We start from the raw sequence: 26,253 nt of genomic DNA on the forward strand, positions 1-26,253 counted from the left end.
AATAACTAGAACCCTTACCCAAATCTCACCGATTTATAGCCCATTAAGATAATAATCTTACCAACTCATAGGTATCCTAATATATCTTAAAATATTAGGTGGCGACTCTTTTTATCAGCTTCAGATAAACCATTAGTTTTATTTTATTTTGACTAATGCAAAATAGGGTGCAACAACATGGCAACTCTACTGGGAATTATTACACTTAGGTTCTGACATTAGCAGATTTAGGCTAGACTTGAACTTTGGGGATGCTTGTTATATTCTACGTTAATTATGCTCAACCTGCAAATACATGTCTACCCTCTTTATTCTACTTGCTTATGCTTTTCAACATGCTGAACATGCTTACCTGTTTATGTTACTGCTTTACCACACTTACCTGTTACTGCTTCATATACTGTCATCATATCTTTCCTATCAAGTCATGGTCGTACACAATCACATACAAAAACTCTCTAGTTTCAAGGAATGACTTTGTCAGGTCAACTAACATAACGTCTCACAGTTATTAATTCCAACTCAAAAATTAGGAAACACTCTACTCATAGAAAACATAGGTCATGCTGCGTAAACCTTAGGTGAGTCAGCCCTTGATATTGACTCAAAATTAGGAAATCTACCTTAATGTCAACGGGTCATGTACCGAACAACATGCCTTTTGTGGAACGACAAACCAATCTAGATAGGACACTAAAGATCCAGAGCAAAAACTTACCGAACCTTTCACCTCTTTAGATGGAAATTAACCACAACGTCCCCGATATTAACATGGTCATGGGTGGGCCGCACAAGCTGAAGCAGTGGTGGAGAGGATGAGGAGGAGGTTGAAGAGGACCATGAGGAGGAGCCGGAAGAAGAAAGCTTGGGAGGTGACTCCGGGGACGATTATTGAGTTGTTGGTTGATTTCCTTTTCATATACCTTTTCATTCCCTAAGGGCGGATCTATAAGCCCACGCAATCTTTTGTGAACCTTTGAACCATGTTGTAATAATTGTCCCCATCTTGTATCAGTGATGAAGCCTTATTGTATACCATAAAGCCTATCAATGAAAATTAAAGTTTGTTCCGGATCCGAATGTGTCAAAATCTGATTGTTTGTCAAAATACTCACGATATAGGCCTACCTATGACAAAGAGAGGTCCTTATATATCTTAGAAAATGCACTTGTATGAATACGCGAACTAACTACTCTATGTGCTTATATTTGTACAATCCCTGAAACTGACTTCTACTTTTCCTTATTTTTCACTTTATCGCTTTATTTTATCCTCGAAACAAAGGTTGATTTGTGTTGATACCTAAAACTGGCTGAGCCATCATACAATCTAAGATCCAAGGGGAAGATGACAACAACATATGACCCAGCTGGAAATGCTCTAGTAGTAGACGACAACCTAGGGGGATGCGGGGGGGGGGGGAGGGGGAGGACGATACCCGAAATGATGAACACGTTGCCAGAATGGAACATGAAATGGAGTCACTGAGAGAAGAAGTAAAATAGATCCGGGAGCTGGCATACTTGGTCGTGACGATGCTCCGCAACCACCCCACTTCCCTTCTTTAAATTCAATCCCTTACCATTTCCCTTCATCAACCTTACAAATAACCAATACCCAACTGCTATCACCACAAATCCCACAACTCAAGTTATACTGCTAGTAACCCCCGCAAATCCACCAAACACTCTTGTACACACACCATATGTTCCAAACTATATCCAAGCACCACAAAATCCACCATACACCACCAATTTTATTCACACCCTCCCTGTGACAATGCCACTTTTACCAACAACCACACACAGTATATACATGCGGCACATACTGCCACATATGAGCGGTATGTTCCACCTGTATATGCCACTTCTGAGCCTACATTTACCGCACCCATCATGGTCAGAGTGCCCAATGAGATAGATCAATATACCGAGATCGAGAAAGTAGAAAAATACAAGGAAGAGGAGTCAGTATCGGAATAATTGCGAGTATTGAGGAAACAAATGAAGAATCTCCAGGTTGCTCGAGAGAGCGAGAGACTTGATTATGAGGACCTGTGCATACATCCTGATGTTGATATGCCTGCGGGGTACAAGCCTCCAAATTTTGACATTTTTGATGAAACATGCGACCCCCACACTCATTTGAGGGCATACTATGACTAGTTGGTTGGATTGGGGAGCAACAAAAAGCTAAGAATGAAACTATTCATAAGGAGTCTGATTGGAGAAGCGCTTACTTGGTATACCAGACAAAAACCCAAGAATTGGAGGAAGTGGCAGGACATGGCGGAAGATTTTATGAATCGCTTCAGATTTAACACTAAAATCACTATAGAGAGATTCGCTTTGGTGAATCTACAGAAGAAGCCCTATGAATCATTTCAAGAATATGCTTGACGCTGGAGATCAGAAATTGCTAGGACTCAACCTCCATTGGATGATAATGAGCTAACAAACTACTTTATCCGTGCTCAAGAGGGTATTTATTTCAAAAACGATGATGGGTATGATTAGTCAGAAATTTCCTGAGCTGGTCAAAATGGGAGACTTCTTAGAGGAAGGCATCAAGTCAGGAAAGATACAGTCAATGGACGTGCTACAAGCTGCTAGAAAGGCTATACAATTCGGTTCCAATGGCAGTGAGAAGAAGAAATAGGAAGTAACGATGATCATCCCATACTATCAGTCAAGTCCTCCTCGTCGAACCGACCCCTACCCCACAAACATTTATCCTCCGCATCAACCCGCTTATACCCTAGTATATAATGCCCAACCATACTACAATGCTCAACCTCACTACGACGCCCCCCCAGCCAATATACATCCAAACCCACCATAACCATATGCTCCAGTTGAAACCACCACCCACCAAAACAGACCGACTTATGCATCAAGGCCACGCCCAAACTTTGAAGGAAGAAATCCCAGAAACTTCACTCCAATTGCCTAGCCTTTAGCCCAACTGTTCGAGAGATTGAGAAGAGCCGAACTAATATACCCGGTGGAAGGAAGGATCCCCGACCAACCCTCCAAATATTTCGATGCCAGCAAGCGTTGTGCCTATCATTCAGGTGTTCCTGGGCATAACACCGAGGATTGTTATAGATTAAAAAATGAGATCGAACTATTGATCAAGAGTGGAGCTAACCAGTGCACCCCAGCTCCACCAAGTGTAAATTGCAGCCCACTACCAAACAATAGAAACCAAGTAACCATTATGGTCACATTAGACAAGGACTATGACTTGAAAGGTACCATCGTCACTATTGGGAATGTCGAAGCTTGAAGAACACCCCTCAAGTAACTCCATTGATCACTGTGCAATTGAACGCTCTTGTGATGGTCTAGACATACCAGCAACGGTCCACCACCACCATTAGCGATGATGGGAGTTGAGAATACAAAATAGTTCCATGGACTTATCAGTCAAAGGGTAAGGGTAAAATGACTGACACCGCAGGTGCTCGCAGGATGACGAGGTCAGGAAGGTGTTATGCTCTAGAAGAGGTGAATTGAGGGAACCTGGGTAAAGAGAAAAATCAAAGGAGAAACATTATAGACACAGATGCAACAAAGTTTTGGAGGAAGATGCCGATTAAAGAATAATCCGTTGAAGAAAAATTGACTAAGACCCCTGCCCCCATATAAATTAGGGATTTGTTGATGAGCTCTGACAGTCACAGGGATGATCAAGTAAAAGTACTAAGTGGGGTAAGTGTGCCTAGCAATACTACCAGCGAGGCTCTAGCAATAACCATTGGGAAGATGGTCGAAGAAAACAAGATTTCCTTTCAGAGGGATGAATCTCTTGTGGGGGTATGGATCACAACAAGGCTCTACATATCACATCCAAGTGTGGAGACAAAGTCGTATCTCAGATACTTGTCGATGGAGGATCCGGAGTAAATATGTGCCTGTTCTCTACTCTGCGAGAATTTGGCATACATCTTAGGGAAGTGAAAGAGAGCCATGTAAGAGTAAGGGCTTTCAATGGGTCACAGAAGGATGTCATCATAAAGATCTACATAGCCTTGTAGATTGGACCAATTGAGTTCCTGATATTATTTCAGGTGATGGACATTTTGTCTTCATAGCGTCTACTATTTGGAAGGCTCTGGATACACATGGCAGGAGCAATTCCTTCCACTCTCCATCAATGTATAAAATTCGAGTGGGATAGCCAGGGGATTGTGATACATGGGGAGTGGAGCCGGTAAGCTTACATGGAGCATGCATTTCCTTTCATAGAAAGATTAGATGGGGTCACCTTCCATGCAGTCGAGATTATGCAAGTAATAGAAATAGAGAAAAATGAGGAGAATCACAACACACAGTCACCATATAGGTCAAAGAAGGCGATACGAGAGATGATGAAGTATGGATATCGATCAGAGACTAGGCTGGGAGCCCGATTATATGGGATAGTAGAGCCAATTGAATCGAAAGGGTCAAAAGGTACCGCCGGCTTGGGGTATCAACCTACAACTGAAAGAACCTATAATGGTAACACTGGGAAGAAGGTTTTGATACCAGAGCGTATTTTGGGCCCGTCTCAAAGCTCACCACCAGAAGATGATATCATTGACGGGATGGGAAGATTGTTTGTGGCCATGATCGAGGAATATTGTGGCGAAGTTGATTTCAAGACACCCATCATTCAGGATAATGAACCAGGAGAGACCTTGCATAACTGGACTGACAATCCATCTCTAGTTCGCCGGGAGTCTTGGTAGTGTGGAATTGTAGTAATTTTGGAAAAAATGCATGATCAATTGAGGCCTGAACCATGACTGTACGTTTTTGTTAAAATACCTCTTTGAACACTGAGATGTTCCTTTTGATTAAGTAAAAAGAAATATTTTTTTGAAATCATCGCGAATTTATCTTTTCCTTTATTTATACTCAATTTTTCTTTTTAGTAATCAAATCAATAAGAACTTGCGTTCCGCGATTATGACATGTAACAAACTTGAGCAAAATGATCCAGACAATGAAGAATACGACGGGAGTATGATTCCTGAGAACCTCCCGCAAGAGAGCTAATAGCTAGAAAGCTAGAAGAAGCCCAACCTCAAAGAAACATAAGTTATTAACCTAGGAAATGAAGAAGATGTGAAAGAGACTCGAATTAGCATCCATCTAAAGCCAGAACAGAAGGAAGAATTGGTAGAGCTCCTACGACAATACATTGATGTATTCTCTTGGTCATATGATGACATGCTCGAATTGAATACCGACATCGTCTCGCACCGATTGCCCACCGACCCTACCAGGCCACCAGTCAAACAGAAACCCAAAATCTTCAAGCCGTATTTGAGTTTAAGGATCAAAGAAGAAGTCACTAAATCGATAGAACCAAATTTGGTGAGGGTCACCAATTATCGTACATGGTTGGCAAACATCGTACAGGTACCAAAGAAGGATGGGAAGATCAGGATATGTGTGGACTACCGAGATCTCATCAAACCTAGTCCTAAGGATGACTTCTCTCTACCAAATATCCATATCTTTATCAATAACTGCACGAAACATGAGTTGAAATCATTCATGGATTGTTTCGCTGGATACCACAAGATGCTAATTCGCGAAGAAGACATGGAGAAGACAACATTAACCATGCCATATGGAGTTTACTGCTAGCGAGTCATACCATTCGATCTCAAGAACATCGGTGCTACCTATATGAGGCCATGACAACCCTCTTTCACGACATGATCCACAAGGAGATTGAAGTATATGTGGATGACATCATCATCAAGTCTCGAAAGAGTGCAGATCATTTTGAAAGGTTGCGAAGGTACAGTTTGAAGCTAAATCATGCGAAGTGTATGCTTGGAGTTCCCACAGGAAAACTCTTAGGTTTCATCATTAGTAAAAAGGGGATAGAGTTGGATCCCTCAAATATCAAGGCCATTCAAGACTTGCCTCCACCCAAAAGCAAAAAGGACGTGATGAGTTTCCTTAGAAGATTAAATTACATCAGCGGGTTCATAGCCCAGTCAACAGTAATCTGTGAGCCAATTTTCAAGCTGTTGAAGAAAGATACCGCTACAAAGTGGACAGAGGAATGTCTGAAAGCTTTCAACAGAATCCAGGAATATTTGTTGAGTCCACCAGTATTAATCCCTCCTGACCTGGAAAGTCATTACTACTATACTTGTATGTTTTGGATAATGCATTCGAATGTGTCTTGGGACAACACGATGATACTGGAAAGAAAAAGCAAGCTATCTATTACTTGAGAATGAACTTCACACCATACAAAGCTAGATACTTCTTCTTAGAGCGGACCTACTGCGCTTTGACATGGATCGCTAAGAATTTAAGGCACTACCTATTGTCATATACCACATATCTGATATCACGACTCGACCCGCTCAAGTACATCTTTAAGAAGGCGATGCCTACAGGAAAGTTGGTCAAATGACAAATTCTTCTCAGTGAGTTCGACATAGTGTACGTGATGCAGAAAGCTATCAACAGACAAGCATTGACTGATCATCTCACAGAAAACTCAGTGGGCAAAGATTACAATCCACTTATAACATATTTCCCAAATGAAGAAGTGTTGTTCGAAGGGAGGACATTTCAGAGTCATATCTAGGATGGAGAATGTTTTTCTGATGGAGCAACAAGTTTCAAAGGAGTAGGAATTGGGGCAGTCCTAATTTCTAAGTCGGGATAGCATTTTCCATCTTCAGCTAAGATAAGGTCCCCCTACTCAAATAATATGGCAGAATATGAGGCAAGCATCCTCGGGATGAGGATGATAGCCGACATGAACATGAAGGATCTTTTGGTCATAGGAGATCCTAATTTGTTTATACACCAAGTTCAGGGAGAATGGACCACCAAGAATGTCAAGATTCTTCCATACTTGCACTGCGTAAAGGAGTATGTAAGAAGTTCACCAAGATCGAGTTCAAGCATGTTCCCAGAATCAAGAAGGAGTTTGCCAACACTCTAGCAACCTTATCATCCATGATCCAGCATCCAGACAAGAATTACATCGACCCCATTGAGATAGAGGTTCGAGATCGACACGTATACTGTTTCCATGTAGATGAAGAGCCAGATGGTAAGACTTGGTACCACGACATCAAAAGGTTCCTTAAAGTAAGAGAATACCCAAAGAGTGCCACTAATGGTTATAAGCGAGAATTGAGAAGACTAGCAAATCACTTTTTCCTTAATGGGGAAGTCTTGCATGTTAAGGTGTGTAGATGCTACTGAAGAAACAAGGTTATTAGAAGAGATACGCATAGGAACGTGCGGACCTCATATGAATAATTTTACCTTAGCCAAGAAGATTTTGATAGACGGATACTTTTGGATGACCATGAAAAATGATAGCATCCGCTACGTGCAAAAGTGTCACTAGTTTCAGATTCATGGGGATTTCATCTGGGTTCCACCGAATGAGTTAAACGTAATGGGTTCTCCTTGGCCGTTTGCTGCTTGGGACATAGATGTGATTGGACCTATAGAACCCGCCATATTAAACGAGCATCGTTTCATCTTGGTAGCCATCGACTACTTCACCAAATGGGTCGAAGCCTCTACATATAAGGCTGTCACGAAGAACGTAGTTGCAGATTTCATCCGTAACAACATAGTCTGTAGATTCAGAATTCCAGAGTCAATCATAACTGATAACACAGCCAATCTTAACAGTGATCTTATGAGGGAGATTTGTGAGAAGATCAGAATCGTCCACTGCAATTCCACAGCCTACAAGCCATAAATGAATGGAGTAGTTAAACTGTTGAAGCATCCAAAAAAACATCAAGAGGATCTTACAGAAGATAATGGACAATCACAGGCAGTGGCACGAAAAGCTATCCTTTTCCTTACTGGGTTACTGTACCACTATGAGAACATCTATTGGGGAAATGCCAGACATGTTGGTATATGGCATAGAAGCTGTGATAGCCGCAGAGGTCGAGATACCATCTTTGAGAATCATCCAGGAAGCCAAGCTATATGACGCAGAATGGATACGTGTTAGGAAAAAAGAACTCATGCTCATTGATGAAAAGAGTATGAACTAGTGTGCCATGGTTAGCTGTATCAAAATAAGATGGCCAACGCATTCAACATAAAATTGAATACTCATTACTTGGAAGAAACCCCTTATTGGAAGGATCAAAGTGAATACTGATGGAAGCTATTTCAAGGAGACAAGACGAGCTGGAATAGGGGGAATAGTGAGGGATCAACAAGGTGAACTAATTATGGCATTCTCGTTATTTGTCAAGGGTAAGACCAACAATATCGCTGAGGCCATGTCTACTAAAATGGGAATCTAGTGGTTTGTCCATCAAGGGTACAACAACATCGACTTAGAGATGGAGTCATAAATAATTGCCAACATGATAATACAAGGAAACACCAATAACCTCAAACTCAAGAGTCTCACTAAAGATGTTAGATAGACCCTAACTCAAGAAGATGTGGATATTAATCACTGCTATAGGGAATCTAATCAAGTAGCCGACATGCTCGCCAAAAATACTGCTACTAGTGGTGATAGTACTTTCTTTTTCAATTTCCAACAACTACCAGGAAATTTAAAAAGGACCTTTTCAATTACATAAGTATCAACGGTAGAGTCATCACGAATCCTATCAACTCGGACGTAGTCATGAGATACTACATTTGAAGACAATAGAATTAGGGTTTTGTTGTAACAGAACTACACTTGACCTGACTTCCCACGGTGGGATACGTAGGCAACCCACGTAGGGTCTGGTCTTCCTCCACCTCTTGTAATAGAAAATCCAAATGTAATTTGTATGTATTCGGAACTATGCTACGACTTGATTTCCTTTTGGCAGGAATACGTAGGCAATCCACATCGGATTCAGTCATCTATTGTAATCAAACTAAGTTTTGGCCTGATTCTATTTGAATACAAAGGCACTCTGAGTCAGACTCAACATATCATTTCAAATTTCTTACCACTTCGAATCTATTATAATATGAACTACATCTTGACCCGATTCCATTTGGATATGTAGGCTGCCTGAGTCAGGCTTGGTCATCATAATTCATTTAAGCATTTTATGATGTCATATGCTTTCTCTAGATCAATGAACACCATATGTAAGTCTCTCTTCCTCTCCCTATACTAATCCAATAATCTCCTTACAAGGTGAATGGCTTCCATAGTTGAATGTTCCGACATGAATTGAACTAGTTTTTGGAAATAGACACATGTTTCCTCACCCTCACTTCCACTACTCTCTCCCGGGCATTCATAGTATGGCTCAGCAGCTTGATACCCCTATAGTTGTTATAATTTTGGATATCTCTCTAGTTCCTATACACCGGAATCATCGTACTCCACTTCCATTCCTCAGGCATTTTCTTCGTCCTAGAGATGGTGTTAAACAACCCCGTGAGCCATTCCAAGCCAGCTCTACCCACACTCTTCTAAAATTCTACAAGAATTTCATCTGGCCCGATTGCTCTTCCCCTGTACATCTTCCACATATCCCTCTCGACCTCCCCCATTTTGATACGCCTACAAAAACTAAAGTCACGACGACTCTCGGAGTGCTCCAAATAATCCAACACAATACCCCTATCCCCCTCTTCATTTAAGAGTTTATGGAAGTATGACTGCCATCTACGTCTAATATGCGCATCATCCATCAATACTCTACCATCCTCATCATTGTTGCACTTCACCTGATCTAAGTCACGGGCCTTCCTTTCTCTCACCTTAGCTAGCATGTACAACTTCTTATCTCCACCCTTGTCACTAAGTTCCTCATACAAACATCCAAATGCTGCTGTTTTAGCCGCTGTAACCGCTAACTTCGCCTCTTTCTTGGCCCTCTTATACCACTCCTTGTTCGTCCTCTTCTCATCTTCGTCCTTGCTCTCCACAAGTTTCAAGTACGCTACTTTCTTGGCTTCTACCTTTACTTGGACCTCGCCATTCCACTACCAACCCCCTTTGACCTCCAGAGTAACCATTCGAGACCCCTAACACCCATCTAACAGCTTCCCTAATGCAGTTCGCTATCAAAGTCCACATACCACTCGCATTCCCACTACTCGTCCATGCCCCCATAACCTCAAACTTCTTCCCTAGCACCCGAGATGTGTCTTCAGTCAAGGCTCCCCACTTGATCTTGGGTAGACCACACACATCCGTCTTTTTCCTCTTCCTCCTGGTCTCCAAATCCATCACTTAGAGCCTATGTTGTGTTGAGATATTCTCACTTGGAATAACCTTGAAATCCGTGCAAAGACCTCTATCACACCTCCTATGGAGTAGGTAGTCAATCCGAGTCCTGGAAACCATACTCTGAAATGTTACCAAATGTTCCTCCTTCTTCTGAAAACCTGAGTTAGCTATCACCAAATCAAAAGCCTTTGCAAAATCCAATAGCGAAGAACCATCTCCATTTCTAACCCCAAAACTGAAGGCGCCATGCACATCATCATAACCCTCTAAAGACAACTGGATGTGGCCATTGAAGTCCCCTCCTATAAATAGCTTCTCGTTAAAGAGGATACCATGAACAACCTTATCCAGCTCATGCCTTTTGACCTCCTCGCCCAATCTTACTTGAGGAGTGTAGGCACTAATAACGTTCAACATAAACCCTCCAACAACTAGCTTAATAGCCATCAGTCTATCATTCACCCTCCTAACCTCAACCACTAGATCTCGGAGTTCTCCATCCACCAAAATACCTACTCCGTTCTTACCCATTACGCAACCAGAATAACATAGTTTATACCCGTCAACATCCCATGCCCTAAAACCCACCCACCTAGTCTCCTGGATGCATGAAATACTAATCTTACTCTTCTGGGGGATCTTTGCTAACTCTATAGATTTACCCGTCAAAGTACCTATGTTCCATGACCCATTGTCATGCCCCGATCTCGGGGAGCACGACTGGCGCTCAACTGACCAATACCAACCTTACCCAAGAACAAGCCTACTTGATGCCTTCTACCCAACCTTACCCAAGAACAATTTAAGAACCAATAACAAGAGATAGACATGAGAGGAGTCAAGTGCTCCACATTCTTTTCCATTACTCAAAAGATATTCATTTACAATTTTCATAAGATCACAAATCCATATTTATGGGGGAAAAATATGTTTGACCAATACCAACACTTCTAATTCATTACACAACATTGAACGTCACCGACAACATGTCTACGGAGCCTCTAAGTACAATAGAAGAGTAATATAGATGTGTCGGCGACAAGACCTCGGCTATACCTCGAAATAAAAAGTACAACATCAAGTGAAATCAGGCCCGGAATAGAGTAGGGCTCACTAAAACCGGCTGAATAGAGAGTAACTGCTAATGAAGACCAAAGCTGCCCACTGTCAAACCACCTGCATCCATTGAAGATGCAGCACCTCGACAAAAGGGACGTTAGTACATGTGGAATAATACTATTATGTAAAGCTATATGTACTCTTTCGAAATAGAATGCCAATATAAGAGGGGGAAACCCATGGAAGCAACAAGTAACAATCAATAATATCCAAATGCCAAGTTAAAACATAACAATTTTCAAAATACAAAAATAATATTATTTTTGGTTGGGAGATCATTAGCACCGATATACTACCGTGTTTTTAGCACGGAGTGCGATCACACCCGATCGTCTAGGTCATCTCTCCACTAACAATGTGGATAGGCATGTGATGTGAATGAAAGGTGTTACAAAGAATAGGAACCACCATGCGCGCGGCATGGTATCTGATCTCCACTCGATCGGCTAGGCCGCCTTCCCATATATGCTATGTGGGTCGACTTCATCACTTCCAATTCATAGCTATCATCAATATCATCCTAATTAAGGGAAATAATCTCATAACATCAATATTTAAATCTCATCCCAAATATGGGAAATAATCACAATCCACTCCTACACCGTCACGTGTAGTTTCGGGTGTGGGCCGTTTCGACCCACCTTTCCTCAGTTCACTAATGATGCTCCAAAAATCATTTTTGTTTTGTAGACAAGGGAAACATAAGTACACAGAGATTCACCTCATAACCTTTCACATGATATATAGCCTCATTAGTACTTTCAGGCATTCACAACATCATAATTTCCTTGGCTCTCTTGGCCATACGTATGATTCTTCATTCATGGCACGTTGGCCATATTTTATATTCCACACTTTCATTTCTTTACTTTCAAGGATCATCATCAGAAACATCGACATATAGAATATTACGAAAATCACAACTTTAAGTTCATTAGTAATCAAGGCTTTAAACACAATAGATTCCTTTCCAAAGAGTGGAGAAATATAACTAGCAATTGAAGTACGAGTTAAAAGCATAAATGGGTGATACACCACTTATTCTAAAAATATTTTTTCCCAAAAGGGCAATACACAATTTTAACTCATGAGTATATAAGGAGAGAATGGTGATTTACGATTGAAACACGAATACAAATCAAATGCACTAGTTACAACAATCATGGCCAAGTTTTACATCTTACTCTCACTTCTTCCACTTCCAAACATCATCATAGGTTACCAACAATTAAGGCATTTGGAATCAAGACCTCAAATATGTATATGAGCAATGTGAGTCTTAAGCACATTGAGTTTTCTTTCCAAGTTAAGCATAATGCACTTTCATTTGAACATGAATTGAAGTTATAACACTTTAATACCTAAACCATAATTAAAAACATTCTCGTATGTCATAATATGATAGGAATAATTAGAACCAGTTTTGAGTATATGCACCTTTCAACACAACACTTACTAGGGATAATTGAATTTATTAGGAACAACTCGGAACATGGGAATTAGGAACCGGGGCCAACCATACTTGAAACTTAAGCGAACATCATGTAATTCAATTCTAAGAGAGAAGTTTAGCCAACATACATTGCTTGAGCTTTCCTTAAGTTACTACAATATCCCAACACCTCAAGCAATATCAATCTATAGGAAGATAGTAAAAATCCGATAACAATTACAAGGATTCTCATGATATAACTCTCTTGGGAATTTTGTCAAACACCTATTATGCAAAATCGACTACAAAGCTCTACAATGGTAATCTATTTCTCCCTCTGTAAAGCACTCCCTTCTCTCTAAAATATGTGTTTAACCCGGCCAAAATAACCCCAAAATTGTTTTATAAGAAATATCAGGTTATAAGAATAGAAAATGGGCCCTCCGAACTCAACTCCGCGGTCGCAGAGTGGACCGCAGAACAAGTACGCGGTCTGCATAAGGGACCTCGAAATTGATGCCAAAAACTAGGTTTATCTTGACCAGTATGCATTCAGGTTTGCAGTCCGCAGACCAGTTTTGCGGACGCAGAATGTACTGCAGAATCACCAAACAAAATTCTTCATGCCAATTCTACGATGGAAGTGCGGACTGCGAAATGGATATGCTATCGCATAATGGACCGCAAAACAACCTTTAAAATTCAAAATTTTTTTTGCTCAACTCCGTGATAATTATGCGGACCGCAGAATGGTTCTGCGTTCGCAAAATTGATCGCAGAACTGCCTTTTTCTGCCAAATATTTCCATCAACTCATAGTGCATTCTTCAACCCAAAAAGTCCGTACCTCGGCTACCTCCGAACACTTTAGCCTATCTCGGCTCCACAAAACCTTAAATTACTTGCCGAATATTTATGGGGACTTACACCTAATGCTCATCCTCAAAACACTCTTGCCACCCTCGCCCCATGCCCCCTCCCCCCCCCCCCCCGCCTCACCTGAGGACAAGACCTTACTCCATCAACTACTCCAACCACCAAATTCTAAGGGCTCAAATCCAAAATTATCACTAATACAAGGTAATAGTCAGCCTAAATAAGTAAACTAAATTTATTTTATCTTAGAGAAATAATTACAAGTACAGATAAGAAAATCACGTACAAGTACAATTGAATACCCATAAAATGGAAGTAACTCAACTAATTAACAAGTAAAGGTAATCAATCCGAAGTAGACAAATAAATTACTACCAAGGAAGGGAGATAAGAAAATGTAACTGGATGCCCGGAGGTCCCAACTCTAGAGCGGAAGAACCTGTATATAGTCGGGGAGTCGAGGCATTGCTGAAGAATTAGACGACATCGGTTACCGTAATGTGCCACGATGCGCCGCCATACCGCTAGCTAAAACTTCTGAAATTCCACCGCAAACCCTACGAACTACTCCGATTAACCTGGATAATGGAAGGAGAAGAAGAATCGGTGGTCTCGCCGCCACTACTGCCACTGTACAGTTGGTAGCAAAGGTGAACGAGAAGGCAAGAGAGGGGGGAGTAAAGAGTAGGGGAAAGGGAGGAGAAAGAAAAAATGGGGAAAGAAAAAAATAGGGGAGAAGGATCTAGAGTGGGGAAGTAATGAAGAACAGCAAACGGAGAGGCGTGGATTGATAGAGAAGAGGGTTTCCGACATGGGGGAAAGATAGGAGAGGGGAGGGGGGGGGGAGGGAGAGATATGAGAGACTGGGGGAGAGGAGAGAGGAGAGAGGAGAGAGGAGAGAGAAAAGACTACTTACATAGCAATGATTTTCCGACGACTATTACCGGTGTGGGTCGCCGGCATGGGGAGGGTGGGTGGGAGCAGAGAGATGATATAGAGAGAGAGTGAGGAGAGATAAAGCAATAAACATTAGGTTTCCTCCAAAAAATACCTAATTGAACATCGCGGAATAATGCAAAGCCTTGCCTACTCATCAATGAGCATCACTTTAATCCTTTGTCATCAACCACATCTCCCGAATAATGCTTGACTCTTTGCCCATTCACCAAAACAGTTCTTTCCCCATTTCATACGTGCAACACAATTGCACCATATGGGGTGACCTTCACCATCTCAAACGGACCTAGACACCTTCATTTTAACTTCCCAGGGAATAATTTGAGCATGTAATTGAACAACAGTACCCATTGGCCTGATTCGAATTGACGGGACATGATATGCCTGTCGTGCCATCTTTTGGTTTTCTCCTTGTAAAGCTTCGCATTATCATATGAATGTAGTCTGAACTCATCCAACTCATTCAATTACAAGAGCCTTCTCTCGCACGTGGATTCTACGTCCATGTTAAACTCATTAACTTTCTAATAAGCCTTATGCTTAAGTTCAACAGGCAAGTGACACATTTTCCCATACACAAGCTTGTACAGATATGTTCCAGTTGGCATTTTATATTCATTTCTATATGCCAAAAAAACATCATCCAACTTTGCCACTCAACCCTTCCTATTCACACTCACTATTTTCTCTAATATTTGCTTTATTTCTCTATTTGATACTTCATCTTGTCCACTTGTTTGCGGGTAGTAGGGAGTGAAGACTCTATGGAGGACCCCATATATAGATAGAAGGTTATTTAGCAACCGATTGCAAAAGTGTGTTCCTTCATCACTAATTAAAGTATATGGAGCCCCAAACCTCGGCATCATTGGTCGGCAAAGCCTCCACCCTTTTTGACACGTAATCCACCGCGAGCAAGATGTACTTTTTTTCTATTGACAATGGGAAGGGTCCCATGAAATCTATGACCTATACATAAAAAATCTCCACCTTCATGATATTAGTCAATGGAATGTCATGTCGTCTTGTGATTGTTCCTGCTCTCTATCATTAGTCATACTTCTTCACAAACGCATGGGCATCTTTGAATAGAGTTGGCTAATAAAACCATGACTACAGCACCTTTGTAGCCTCCAATCGCCTCCGTGATGACCCCCATAAGGTGAAGCGTGACAATCATATAACCTCTGTTCCACTTCTTTTTTCAGGAAAGGATCTTCTCATCAAGTGATCAACTCACTATCTATACAAGAGTGGCTCATCCCAATAGAAAAAGTTCACATTATGAAGGAACCTCTTCTTGGCCTCTGATTGGATATCTGGAGGAAAAATTTCACTTACTCTATAGTTCACATAATCCGCCTACCATGGGGTAGGATAATGCATGATGGAAACAAGTTGTTCAACGGGGAATGTCTCCTTAATTTTTTCCTCCTCTTCTACATGCTCATGGTTCTCCAATCGAGACAGGTGATTTACCGCATGGTTTTTTTGTTCCTTTCCAATCTCGTATTTCTATGTCAAATTCTTGCAACAGTAAAACCCAGCGTATCAATCTAGATTTAGATTCCTTTTTTGAAAACAAATACTTGATTGGTACATGATTGGTGTAGACTATGACTTTGGCTCCTACAAAGTATGCTCAATATTTCCCGAATGCCCATAGAGCAGCTAACAACTCCTTCTTAGTGGTGGTGTAATTTAATTGTGCATCATCAAGAGTTTTACTCGTATGGTATATGGATTGAAATATCTTGTCCTTTATTTGGCCCATCACCGCTCCAATGGTATGGTCACTTGCAGCACACACGAGCTCAAATGGTAAGGACCAATCTGGTGCCACAATGATTGATGCAACCACCAACCTCTTCTTGAGTTCATAAAATGCCTTCATATAGTCCCTATCAAAATTTAATACCACATCTTTTTCTAGCAACATTCACAAGGGAGTATAAATTTTAGAGAAATCGTTAATAAAGCATCTACAAAAACCTGCGTGTCCCAAGAAACTTCGGACACCCTTCACAAAGTTGGGTGGAGAAAATTTTGCAACTGCCTCCAATTTAGCCTTGTCAACTTCAATTCCACTCCTTGAAAATCTATTCCCCATACAATACCCTCTTGTACCATTAATGTAGCTTTTTCAATTTAGCACTAAATCGTTTCTTCACATCATGCCGGCACATTAGCCAATTTTTTCAAGAAATCATCATCAGAAGACCCAAAGACTAAAAGGTCATCAATGAAGAATTCGACAACACTTTTCACATCATCGGTGAAAATGGCTATCATGCACCTTTTAGAAGTAGTACTCATGTCAAGCAAGCCTGTCAAATATCTAATCAATAAAATGGGGGGGGGGAGTGATCCTTGCGAGTAGCCTTGTTGAGCTTACTATAGTGAATATAGACTCTACACCCTGTCACAGTGCGAGTAGGAATTAGCTTATTTTTCTCATTTTCCACAATAGTCATCCAGCCTTTTTAGGCATATATTGCACTGGACTCACCCAATTATTATCTGAAATAGGAAAGATGATACCAATATCGAGCCACTTGATTATTTCTTTCTTCGCTACCTCTTTCATAATGGCATTTAGCCTCCTTTGTTGTTTGACACCTGGACGATGTCCATCTTCCAGAAAATGTTTTTGCATGTAAAATGCTGGACCGATCCTTTGATATCAGCAATGGTCCACCCAATTGCTCTCTTATGCTCACGAAATATTCTTTATTGATTTTTTTCTTACAAAGTAGTCAGTCTAGATGAAATGATCACTAATAGTGTTTCAGCGCTTTCCAAGTGAGCATAGCGTAAGTGCGTTGGTGGGGCTTAAGCTCCAATTTTGGGGCTCCTTCAATAGGTGGTTTAGGAGGAGCCAATGTCAACGGTCGATCTAACTCCTCAAATATTCCAAGCCCATGAACATACTTGCTTGCCATGTTAAGAACTTTCTCAATTTCCTCAACCACCTCATCTTCACTTTCTTCCTCATCACCCATAAAGCTCGTTCAAGGGGGTCCATGGGACTCATATAAGACATCACCATGGTCACATTATTGTCCACAACAGAAATCATGGCCAAATTTTCATAGTATAATTGCAACTTGAGCGCCTTGTAAACATTAAAAACCTCTATTAGATAACCCGCACTCATTGTCATCTGCCCTTCACAAACATCAATGATAGCTTAGTTCGTGGCAAGAAATGGCCGCCCCAAAATAAATGGGACTTCTTGATCAAGATCATAGTTCAAGATAATAAAATAAAAAGGAAATATGAAAGACCCCAGTTGAACTAACACATCTTCAATCACCCCTTCTAGGCTAGATAAAGATCCATCTTCCAATTGAAATATCTCTATGGTCGGTCGAGGATCTCCCAATACCAATTGTCTAAATGCAGATAGCAGTATCAGATCTATCTTGGTCCAAGATCACATAGAGCTCGTCCAACTGTATGTTTACCAATCGAGATATAAATATCGAGAAATTTCTTGTATACATTATTGTACTTCACTTTTTGCAATCTTCGGGGGAAAGGGGGTGGTGGCTTAGCTACTATAGGTGATGGTGTCTTTTTCACTCACTCTTTAATCGGCCTTTCTTCAATAATGTCTTCTGGTGCTTCATCTTCCACATTAACCTATTTTTCAACAAAAGTGACTTGTTTCCTATTTTTGGTGGGCACTTCCACCAACTCCCTTCCATTCTGCAGTGTCATAGAAATATCATGGGCCTTGGAACTTGCTTTGTTTTCATTTGGAAGGGTCCCAGCTGGCCGAGTGTTTAGGTACTAGCATGTTTCCCCATTTGTCGTTCTATATTCCGGATAGCTGTTGTTTGATTTTGATTGTCAACCATTATATTTTTAAGCATCTCTTCTATATTACTCATTGGTTTCATGAGCTGTTCAACTCATGGTTGTTGAATTTTTTGTCGAGGAGCTTCCGGCATGTATAGATTGTGAGTACCTTGATTTTCACCTCATGAAAACTTTGGATGGTTCCTCCAGTTCGAATTATAGGTGTTCCCACACTGGTTTTCTTGGCCTCGATTTGCATTACCCACAAAGCATATTGACTCTGGATTTGTTTGGCATAGATTACTCATGTGGCCTTCCCCACAAATTTCACAAAATTCCTGCACTCGCTGCACTGGTTGGGCTTGTTTTTTATTTAGAACCATAGACATTTTATTGAACTGATTTTCAAAAGTACCCGCTTGTGCCGACAATACAGACACAACATGTAACTTAAGGACCCAACGGTTTTGTCGACTATGTCTTCCTGTTTCTCCTTGCCGATATGGATTACTCCTGGGGAATTTGTTCAAAAGTGCATAGATCTCACCAAAGTTTTTATCCATGAATTGGCCACTACCTGTAATAACTACCATGATCTTGGTCTGAGGGTGTAACCCATCTATGAAAGTATGATCCAACACCTCATTAGTCTGATTATGATGAGGACAATATTGAAGCAACCCCTTGAACCTTTCCCAAGCAGAATACAAGGACTCGCCTTCCCTCTGTTGAAAAGTGACTTTCTCACTTTTGATTTTTACTGTCTTGCTTGAAGGGAAGAAATGTGTTAAGAACTTCCGAGCTAGATCGTTCCAAGATGTGATGGACTTAGCTGGTTTTACCTTCAACCATATTTTTGCTTCGCCCAAGAAAGAGAAAAGAAATAGTGTGAGTGTTACATAGGCTAGTGTGACTCCATTTGGTGATAATCCACGCTCATTATCATCTGCCGATAGGTCAGCTCGTGGCTAGAATTGGCCGCCCGAAAATAAATGGGAGTTCTTTATCAAGATCATAGTTCTGGATAATGAAATCAGAAGGAGATATAAAAGACCCCAGTTGAATTAACACATCTTCAATCACTCCTTCTAGGCTAGCTAAAGATCCATATTCTAATTGCAATATCTATATGGTGGGTCGAGGATCTGCCAATCTCAATTGTCTAAATGCAGATAGCAGTATAAGACTTATGCTCTCTCTAAGATCATATAGAGCTCGGCCAACTGTATGTTTACTAATCGAGATATGAATATCGAGGAATTTCTTATGTGCAACATTGTACTTCACTTTCTGCAATCTTTGGGGGCAAGGGGCGGTGGCTTAGCTACTATAGGTGATGGTGGATTTGTCACCGACACTTTAATCAGCCTTTCTTCAATAATGTCTTATGGTGCTTCATCTTCCACATTAACCTATTTTTCAACAAAAGTGACTTGCGTCTTCTTTTTGGTGGGAACTTCCACCAACTCTCTTCCATTCTGCAGTGTAACATAAATAACATGGGCCTTGGAACTTGCTTTGGTTTTATTTGGAAGGGCCCTAACTCGCCGAGTATTTTAGGTAATAGCAAGTTTTCCCATTTGTCGTTCTATATTCCGGATAGCTGTTGTTTGATTTTGATTCTCAACCATTATCTTCTTGAGCATCTCTTCAGTATTATTCATTGGGTTCATGGGCTGTTGAACTTGTGGTGGTCGAAATATTTGTTGAGGAGCTTGCGGCATGTATTGATTTTGAGCACCTTGATTTCCACCCTATGAAAATTTTGGATAGTTCCTCCAGTTCGAATTATAGGTGTTCCCACACTTGTTATCTTGGCCTCGATTTGCATTACCCACAAAGCATATTGACTCTGGATTTGTTGGGCATAAATCACTCATGTGGCCTTCCCCACAAATTTCACAAAATTCCTACACTTGCTGCGCTGGTTGGGCTTGTTATTTATTTAGAGCCATAGCTATTTTATTGAACTAATTTTCCAAAGTAGCCACTTGTGCCGACAATACACACACAATATGTAACTTAAGGACCCAACGGTTTGGTCGACTATATGTCTTCTTGTTTCTCCTTGCCGACCTGGATTACTCTTAGGGAATTTGTTCAAAAGTGCATAGATCTCATCAAAGTTTTTCTCCAACGATAGGCCACTAGCTGTAACATCCACCATAATCTTGGTCTCAGGGTGTAACCCATCTATGAAAGTATGAGCCAACACCTCATTAGTCTTATTATGATGAGGACAATTTCGAAGCAATCCCTTGAACCTTTTCCATGTAGAATATAAGGACTCGCCTTCCCTCTGTTGAAAAGCAACTATTTCACTTTTGATTTTTCCTGTCTTGCCTGAAAGGAAGAAATGTGTTAAGAATTTCCGAGCTAGATCGTTCCATGATGTGATGGACTTAGCTGGTTTTAGCTTCAACCATATTTTTACTTCGCCCAACAGAGAGAAAGGAAATAGTGTGAGTCTGAAATAAGCAGTGTGACTCCATTTGTTGATATTAATATCTTTGATCTACAAGTAATTCAAAATATGTTGTTGTGGATCCTCATGTGGTAGACTCATTGTATCGACCAGACCGGTCATTTTGAGCATTTGCATTCAATTTTTGTAGTTTGAGGTCTTGAATAGCTTCATATGGTGTATTATGATTTGCGTGTATTTCTTGTTTTAGTTTTTGAGTTGTTCTAGATTGGTTTGGAAGAATAATTCTCAACTAGGAAGATTTAAGTTGGAAGAGTTGACCAAGTTTGACTTTTGTGTATTGACCTCGGATCAGAGTTTTTATGGTTCCATTAGGTCCGAATGATTATTTAGGACTTGAGCTTATGCCCGTATTTGTATTTGGATATTTCTATAAGGTTTCGGCTCTCTTTGGTGAAAGTTGGAAATTTGAAGGTTTACAAAGTTCATAGGATTGACCGAGAGTTTACTTCGATGTTATCAGGTTCATATGATAGTTCCGAGAGTTGGAATATTTTCGTTATGTCATTTGGAACTTGTGTGCAAATTGAGGTTATTCTGAGTTGTTTAGATATGTTCGGCGTAAGTTTGGAATTTGGAAATTTGAAGTAGTTCATTAAGCTCGATTTGATTTACGATTTGTGATTTTGATGTTGTGATGTGTTATTTAAGGCCTCGAGAAGGTATGTGTTATGATTTGATAGTTATTGGTATATTCAGACAGGGTCCCACGGGGCTCGAGTGAGTTTCGGATGGGTTTTAGACCATTTTAGATCATGTTTGATATTGCTGGTTTTGGCAGGGATCTGGTGTGGTCGCACTTGAGGAACCTTGGGCGTAGGTGCATAGCCACAGATGTAGTCATTGGGGTGCATAAGCACAATCTTGATCTGGGCAGGAGTTCATTGGTGCAGAGATTTTAGCACATCTGCAGGATCGCAGAAGCGATCACTCTAGCGCAGACGTGAGCGGGGAGGCTGGAAGGGTGTGTGCAGATGTGGAACATTCTTTGCTCCTGCGACGTCACAGAAGAGAAAAATGATCTGCATATGTGAAAGGTTGGGGCTTCAATGGAACTCGCAGATACGAGCTATTTGTCGCACATGCGATGCCCCAGATATGACTGTAGGGTCCGCATATGCGGAAGTGCCCGGGCAGACTTGATATATCAAGGTTTTGGTTCATTTTAATACAAATTGAGATTTGGAGCTCGGAAATGAGGTATTTTGGAAGGGATCTTCACAACATTGATTGGGCTAAGTATTTTTGACTCGGATTTGATTATTTTACATGATTCTACCTTTGATTTTGGAATTTTATTGATGAAACAAAATGAGAAATTGGGGGTTGTTGTCAAAACTTTTCTAAAGTTAATAATTAAGTTTTGAACGTCGATTCAGAGTCGGATTTGAGTGAAATTAGTATGGTTGGACTAATATTCAAATGGGTTATCGGAATTTGTGAGTTTTGCCAGGCTCTGGGGTGCGGGCTGTGGTTGACTATTAGGTTGGCTTTGAGTATTTCATTAAAGATTCGACCTTTATCATTTGGGTATGATTTCTTTGGCATTATTTGATATTTTTCAGTTGCTTTTGGCTATTTTCGAGCCGTTCGGATGTCGATTCTCGTGGGTTGGCATTTTTAGAGTATTGATTTGGCTTGTTTGAGGTAAGTATCTTACCTATACTTTGTTGAGGTACTAGTTTCTCGAGTTATTTGTTATAACAACGTGCTATTGGTGGAGTATATGTGCGGGGTCGAGCCCATGTGCGTGCACGACGGTATTGTCCATGCCCGGGGTAGTATTTAGGCTATGATATGCCTTGGATTAATTGCCAAGCTTCATGTTGTGATGGTTCTTATATATGTACCCCTGTTGTGAGCTATTTGAGCCATGTTTGATGTTACATAGAGGTTAATCTCTTGATATAACCTAATAATTTCTACATTCATGATGTATTTACCTGATTTGAGCTATGATAACTCACTTTGCACATGCATACACTTTAGCATGTCACTTATACCAGTCCAGGAGCATGGAATTTAATGTTCTTTGATCATGTATTCTTGTATATCTGCTTTCTGTGTGACGTGGATTGGACTGGTAGCATGTGACCACGCCAGGCAGATTGTGATGTAGCCTGTGACCATGTCGGGTGGATTGTGATATAGCATGTGACCACGCTGGGTGGATTTATATATAGCCTGTTGTCATGCCCCAACCTCGAGGAACGCGACCGGTGCTCAACTGAGATACCCCAGTCAAGCAAGCATATTCAATGCCTTCTACCTGAACTTACCCATGAATAAAGTGATGGTGCATTCTCATTAATTAGACAATAAAAATATCACGTGTACAACACAATTCCATTACCATTAGTTACTTCATTTATAATTCCCAAAATACATTACACATTCATAGTTTGAAGTGGAACATGTGATACAAATACAACGTTTCTAGTTTGACTTTCCCAACAACAATATACAACCCACACTATGTCTACGGAGCCTCTAACGGATACAAAAGAGTACTATCATAGTACCGGCAACAAGGCCCCGGATATACCTCAAAATATCATACATAAAGAACAAAAGATACAAGACCACGATTAGAAGTGAGGCTCACCAAGTCAGCTGAGGAGAGGGTGTACTGCTATCACTGATCAATGCCGCCTGTTGTGGAACCTCATGCATCCATTAAAGATGTAGCACCCCCAACAAAAGGGACATTAGTACATACATAATAGTACTAGTATGTTAGACTAAACACCCTCTCAATAGAATGCGTAACAGTAAAATGAGAAAGAAACATCGAATCAATGGGAGCCTCAAACAACATTAAAGTGTCAAGTTAAAAGAAAGTTAGATTTAAAGTAAGTTCTAATATTTCAAGTTGAGAGATCTTTAGTACTGATATACCACCATGTTATTAGCATGGAGTCCGATCTCGGTACGATCGGCTAAGCCATCTCACCCGGAGATACAGAATCACAACACCATCATGTGCGCAGCATGGCGTCGGATCTCAGCTTGATTGACTAAGCCGTCTCACCAAAATGCCATGTGTATCGACATCACTTTCCGCTTGCAATCATCTCATCACAATTAAGGGGAACAATCTAACCACGTCAATCTCATCCCATTTAAGGGGAATAATAGCAACACATCAATACGGGGATTTACCCCTCAATCACTCCTACACCGGCATGTGTATTTTCGGGGGGTAGGTTATTTCAACCTACCCTCCCTCGGTAACTAAATTATACTCCCAAAACATTTATTATAAAAAGGAGTTACGGTTCATTTCATAACCTTTCACACATCTTTTCATTTCATTGGCACTAGTGGCCACAAGTGTAATTTCGTTCTTGGCACGTCGACCGTATTTCATATTTCATATACACTCCTTTCACTTTCAGACATCATCATGGATTATCAACAACAATGCATTTCTAATCAAGACTTTAACTACACATATGAGCAGTAAGAGTCTTAAGCACATTGAGTTGTTTTTCACAATTTGGCATAACAACTTTTATTTGAAACAAGTATTAAAGTCATAACATTTTAATACACAAACCATTCTAGAACACATCCCCAAAGGAGAGCATAATGTGATAGGAGCAATGCTCATTTGGAATAATCCAATTTATTAGGAATAACCCAATGTTTACCCATTTGAGCTCAACAACCTTCCCACAACCCTTGTTGGTACATGCATGCATAAATAACACTCTCATACCAAAGAATCACACTCCCCATTACCCATCTTCTATGCCAAACTCAAAATTGAAGACTAGGGCATGGAACCTTACCCCTTTAGAAGAAAACTAGCAAGTTTTCCTTGTTGAATTTCAAGGCTTGGGCAAGGATTTGATGTATGGAGATGTTGTGTGCCCTTCCTCCTCTTTCTACCTCCCTTCCCTTCTCTCTAAACACTAGATTTTGCCTAAAAAAAGTGTCCCTTAAGTCTTTTATTAAAATAGGGTCGGGTTATAAAAATAGAAAATATACCATTTGAGGTCTACTCTGCGGTCGCAGAGTGGACCGCAGAATATGTATGCAGTCCGCATAAGAGATCGCGAAATAACCCTCCAAAACTGGGCTGCTCGGTTCAGTCTGAGATAGGTTTGCGGTCCACAGACCAGTTATGCGGTCGCATAACGCACCGCAAAAGTCCCCTTCAGAATTCTTGATGCTGAATCTGCGAGGAATTGTGCGACCCGTGAAATGATTATGCAATCGCATAGCTGACCGCAAAATGTCCTTCAAATTTGGCTCTGGCTCTGTTGCATTATATGGCCGATCTGCGGTTCGCGAAGTGACTCTGCTGTTGCATAGTGGACTGCAAAAATGACATGTTTTGCAAAATTATGCTTCCAACTCCTTGTCGCACTGTGCAACCCAAAATGTCCGTACCGCGGCGAGCTTGCTCATCGAGAGGAATTTTTACAATCCTCAACCACATTAGCCTACATCGACACCATGAAACCCTGGCTTATAGGTAAAAGTTTACTGGGCTTTACACATATGACCACGCTAGGCAGATTGTAATATAGCATGTAACCACGTGGGCTGACTTTGATATAGCTTGTGACCATGCCAGGAAAATTATGATACAACATGTGACCACACAGGCAGATTATGATATTGAGCATGTGACCACACAGACGGATCTATGATATTGGGCGTGTGACCATGCCAGGCGAATTATGATATCGAGTCACTGACCATGCCGTGCGGATTATGATATCATGTGAGTTGTCCATGCTACGTTGGACATGGATCCATCCCCTTAGGGTCACCTTGTCACGTGTCTTCTTGATGGTGTACACACAGATTGTGAGAAACCAATGGTTCTTTAGTTGATGTGGGATCTGGGAGAGTTGATCGTTGGTTGGGTTCGGTTATTGATGTTCTTATGTGGGACTTAGAGCCGTGATGTGATATCTATTTGGGATCGGGTTGCACACCACTACATATTGATATTTGGTTATTACAGTTCATCTTTACTTGCAATTTCCTTGACTATTACCTGATTTAATTGCATATCTTCCTTATATACTAGATTGTTGACTAAGCAGAATGCGTTAAGAAAGTTTGTGAGCACCAAGGTGGTTTTTATTTGTGATTTCATGATTTGATCATATTTTTGTTCTATACCTGTGATAGGCAGGTATCATTTATAATTCTTGCTTCTATTACCTAGCCGAGGTTAGTTATGATACTTGTTGAGTACATGTGGTTGGTTGCTCTGATACTACACTTCTGCACTTTGCATGCAGATCTTGGAACTGAGATGTTGTGGATGATGGGAGCTGGCACTGAAGATGTACTTGCCTTCCAGATACAACTACCACTTATCCTTGGTAGTTTTAGATTCGAATTTTGTTGAAGTACA

General features: G+C 40.8%; 2 protein-coding genes and 2 non-coding genes across 4 annotated transcripts; 2 read left to right on the top strand and 2 right to left on the bottom strand.

The window, feature by feature from the left end:
• Window positions 1–9,438: 9,438 nt before the first annotated feature.
• On the bottom strand, window positions 9,439–10,201 carry LOC138892356 (uncharacterized). Its single transcript, XM_070176064.1, has 2 exons — window positions 10,013–10,201; window positions 9,439–9,954 (listed from the first exon to the last, which is right to left on the bottom strand). Exons 1-2 carry the CDS (start codon window positions 10,199–10,201, stop codon window positions 9,439–9,441), a joined length of 705 nt encoding a protein of 234 aa, XP_070032165.1.
• Window positions 10,202–10,204: 3 nt separating this feature from the next.
• Window positions 10,205–10,732, bottom strand: LOC104096229 (uncharacterized). Its single transcript, XM_009602572.1, has one exon. It carries the CDS (start codon window positions 10,730–10,732, stop codon window positions 10,205–10,207), a length of 528 nt encoding a protein of 175 aa, XP_009600867.1.
• An 8,307-nt stretch (window positions 10,733–19,039) lies between these two features.
• LOC117276809 (small nucleolar RNA R71) lies at window positions 19,040–19,146 on the top strand. Its single transcript, XR_004507077.1, has one exon. It is a non-coding gene; the product is annotated as a small nucleolar RNA R71 (small nucleolar RNA).
• A 1,467-nt stretch (window positions 19,147–20,613) lies between these two features.
• LOC117276807 (small nucleolar RNA R71) lies at window positions 20,614–20,720 on the top strand. Its single transcript, XR_004507075.1, has one exon. It is a non-coding gene; the product is annotated as a small nucleolar RNA R71 (small nucleolar RNA).
• The last annotated feature ends 5,533 nt before the right edge of the window (window positions 20,721–26,253 follow it).

The sequence above is a fragment of the Nicotiana tomentosiformis genome, chromosome 5 (assembly GCF_000390325.3).
Source record: "Nicotiana tomentosiformis chromosome 5, ASM39032v3, whole genome shotgun sequence".
NCBI lineage: Eukaryota > Viridiplantae > Streptophyta > Magnoliopsida > Solanales > Solanaceae > Nicotiana > Nicotiana tomentosiformis.

Bases quoted from the DNA above. Each gene is read 5' to 3' on its own strand.
- LOC138892356 (XM_070176064.1), bottom strand. From the start codon at position 10,201: ATGGATTTGGAGACCAGGAGGAAGAGGAAAAAGACGGATGTGTGTGGT. The intron at 9,955-10,012 runs GTTAGATGGGTG...GGGGGTTGGTAG, and splicing joins CGAACTGCATTAGGGAAGCT to TGGAATGGCGAGGTCCAAGT.
- LOC104096229 (XM_009602572.1), bottom strand. From the start codon at position 10,732: ATGGGTAAGAACGGAGTAGGTATTTTGGTGGATGGAGAACTCCGAGAT.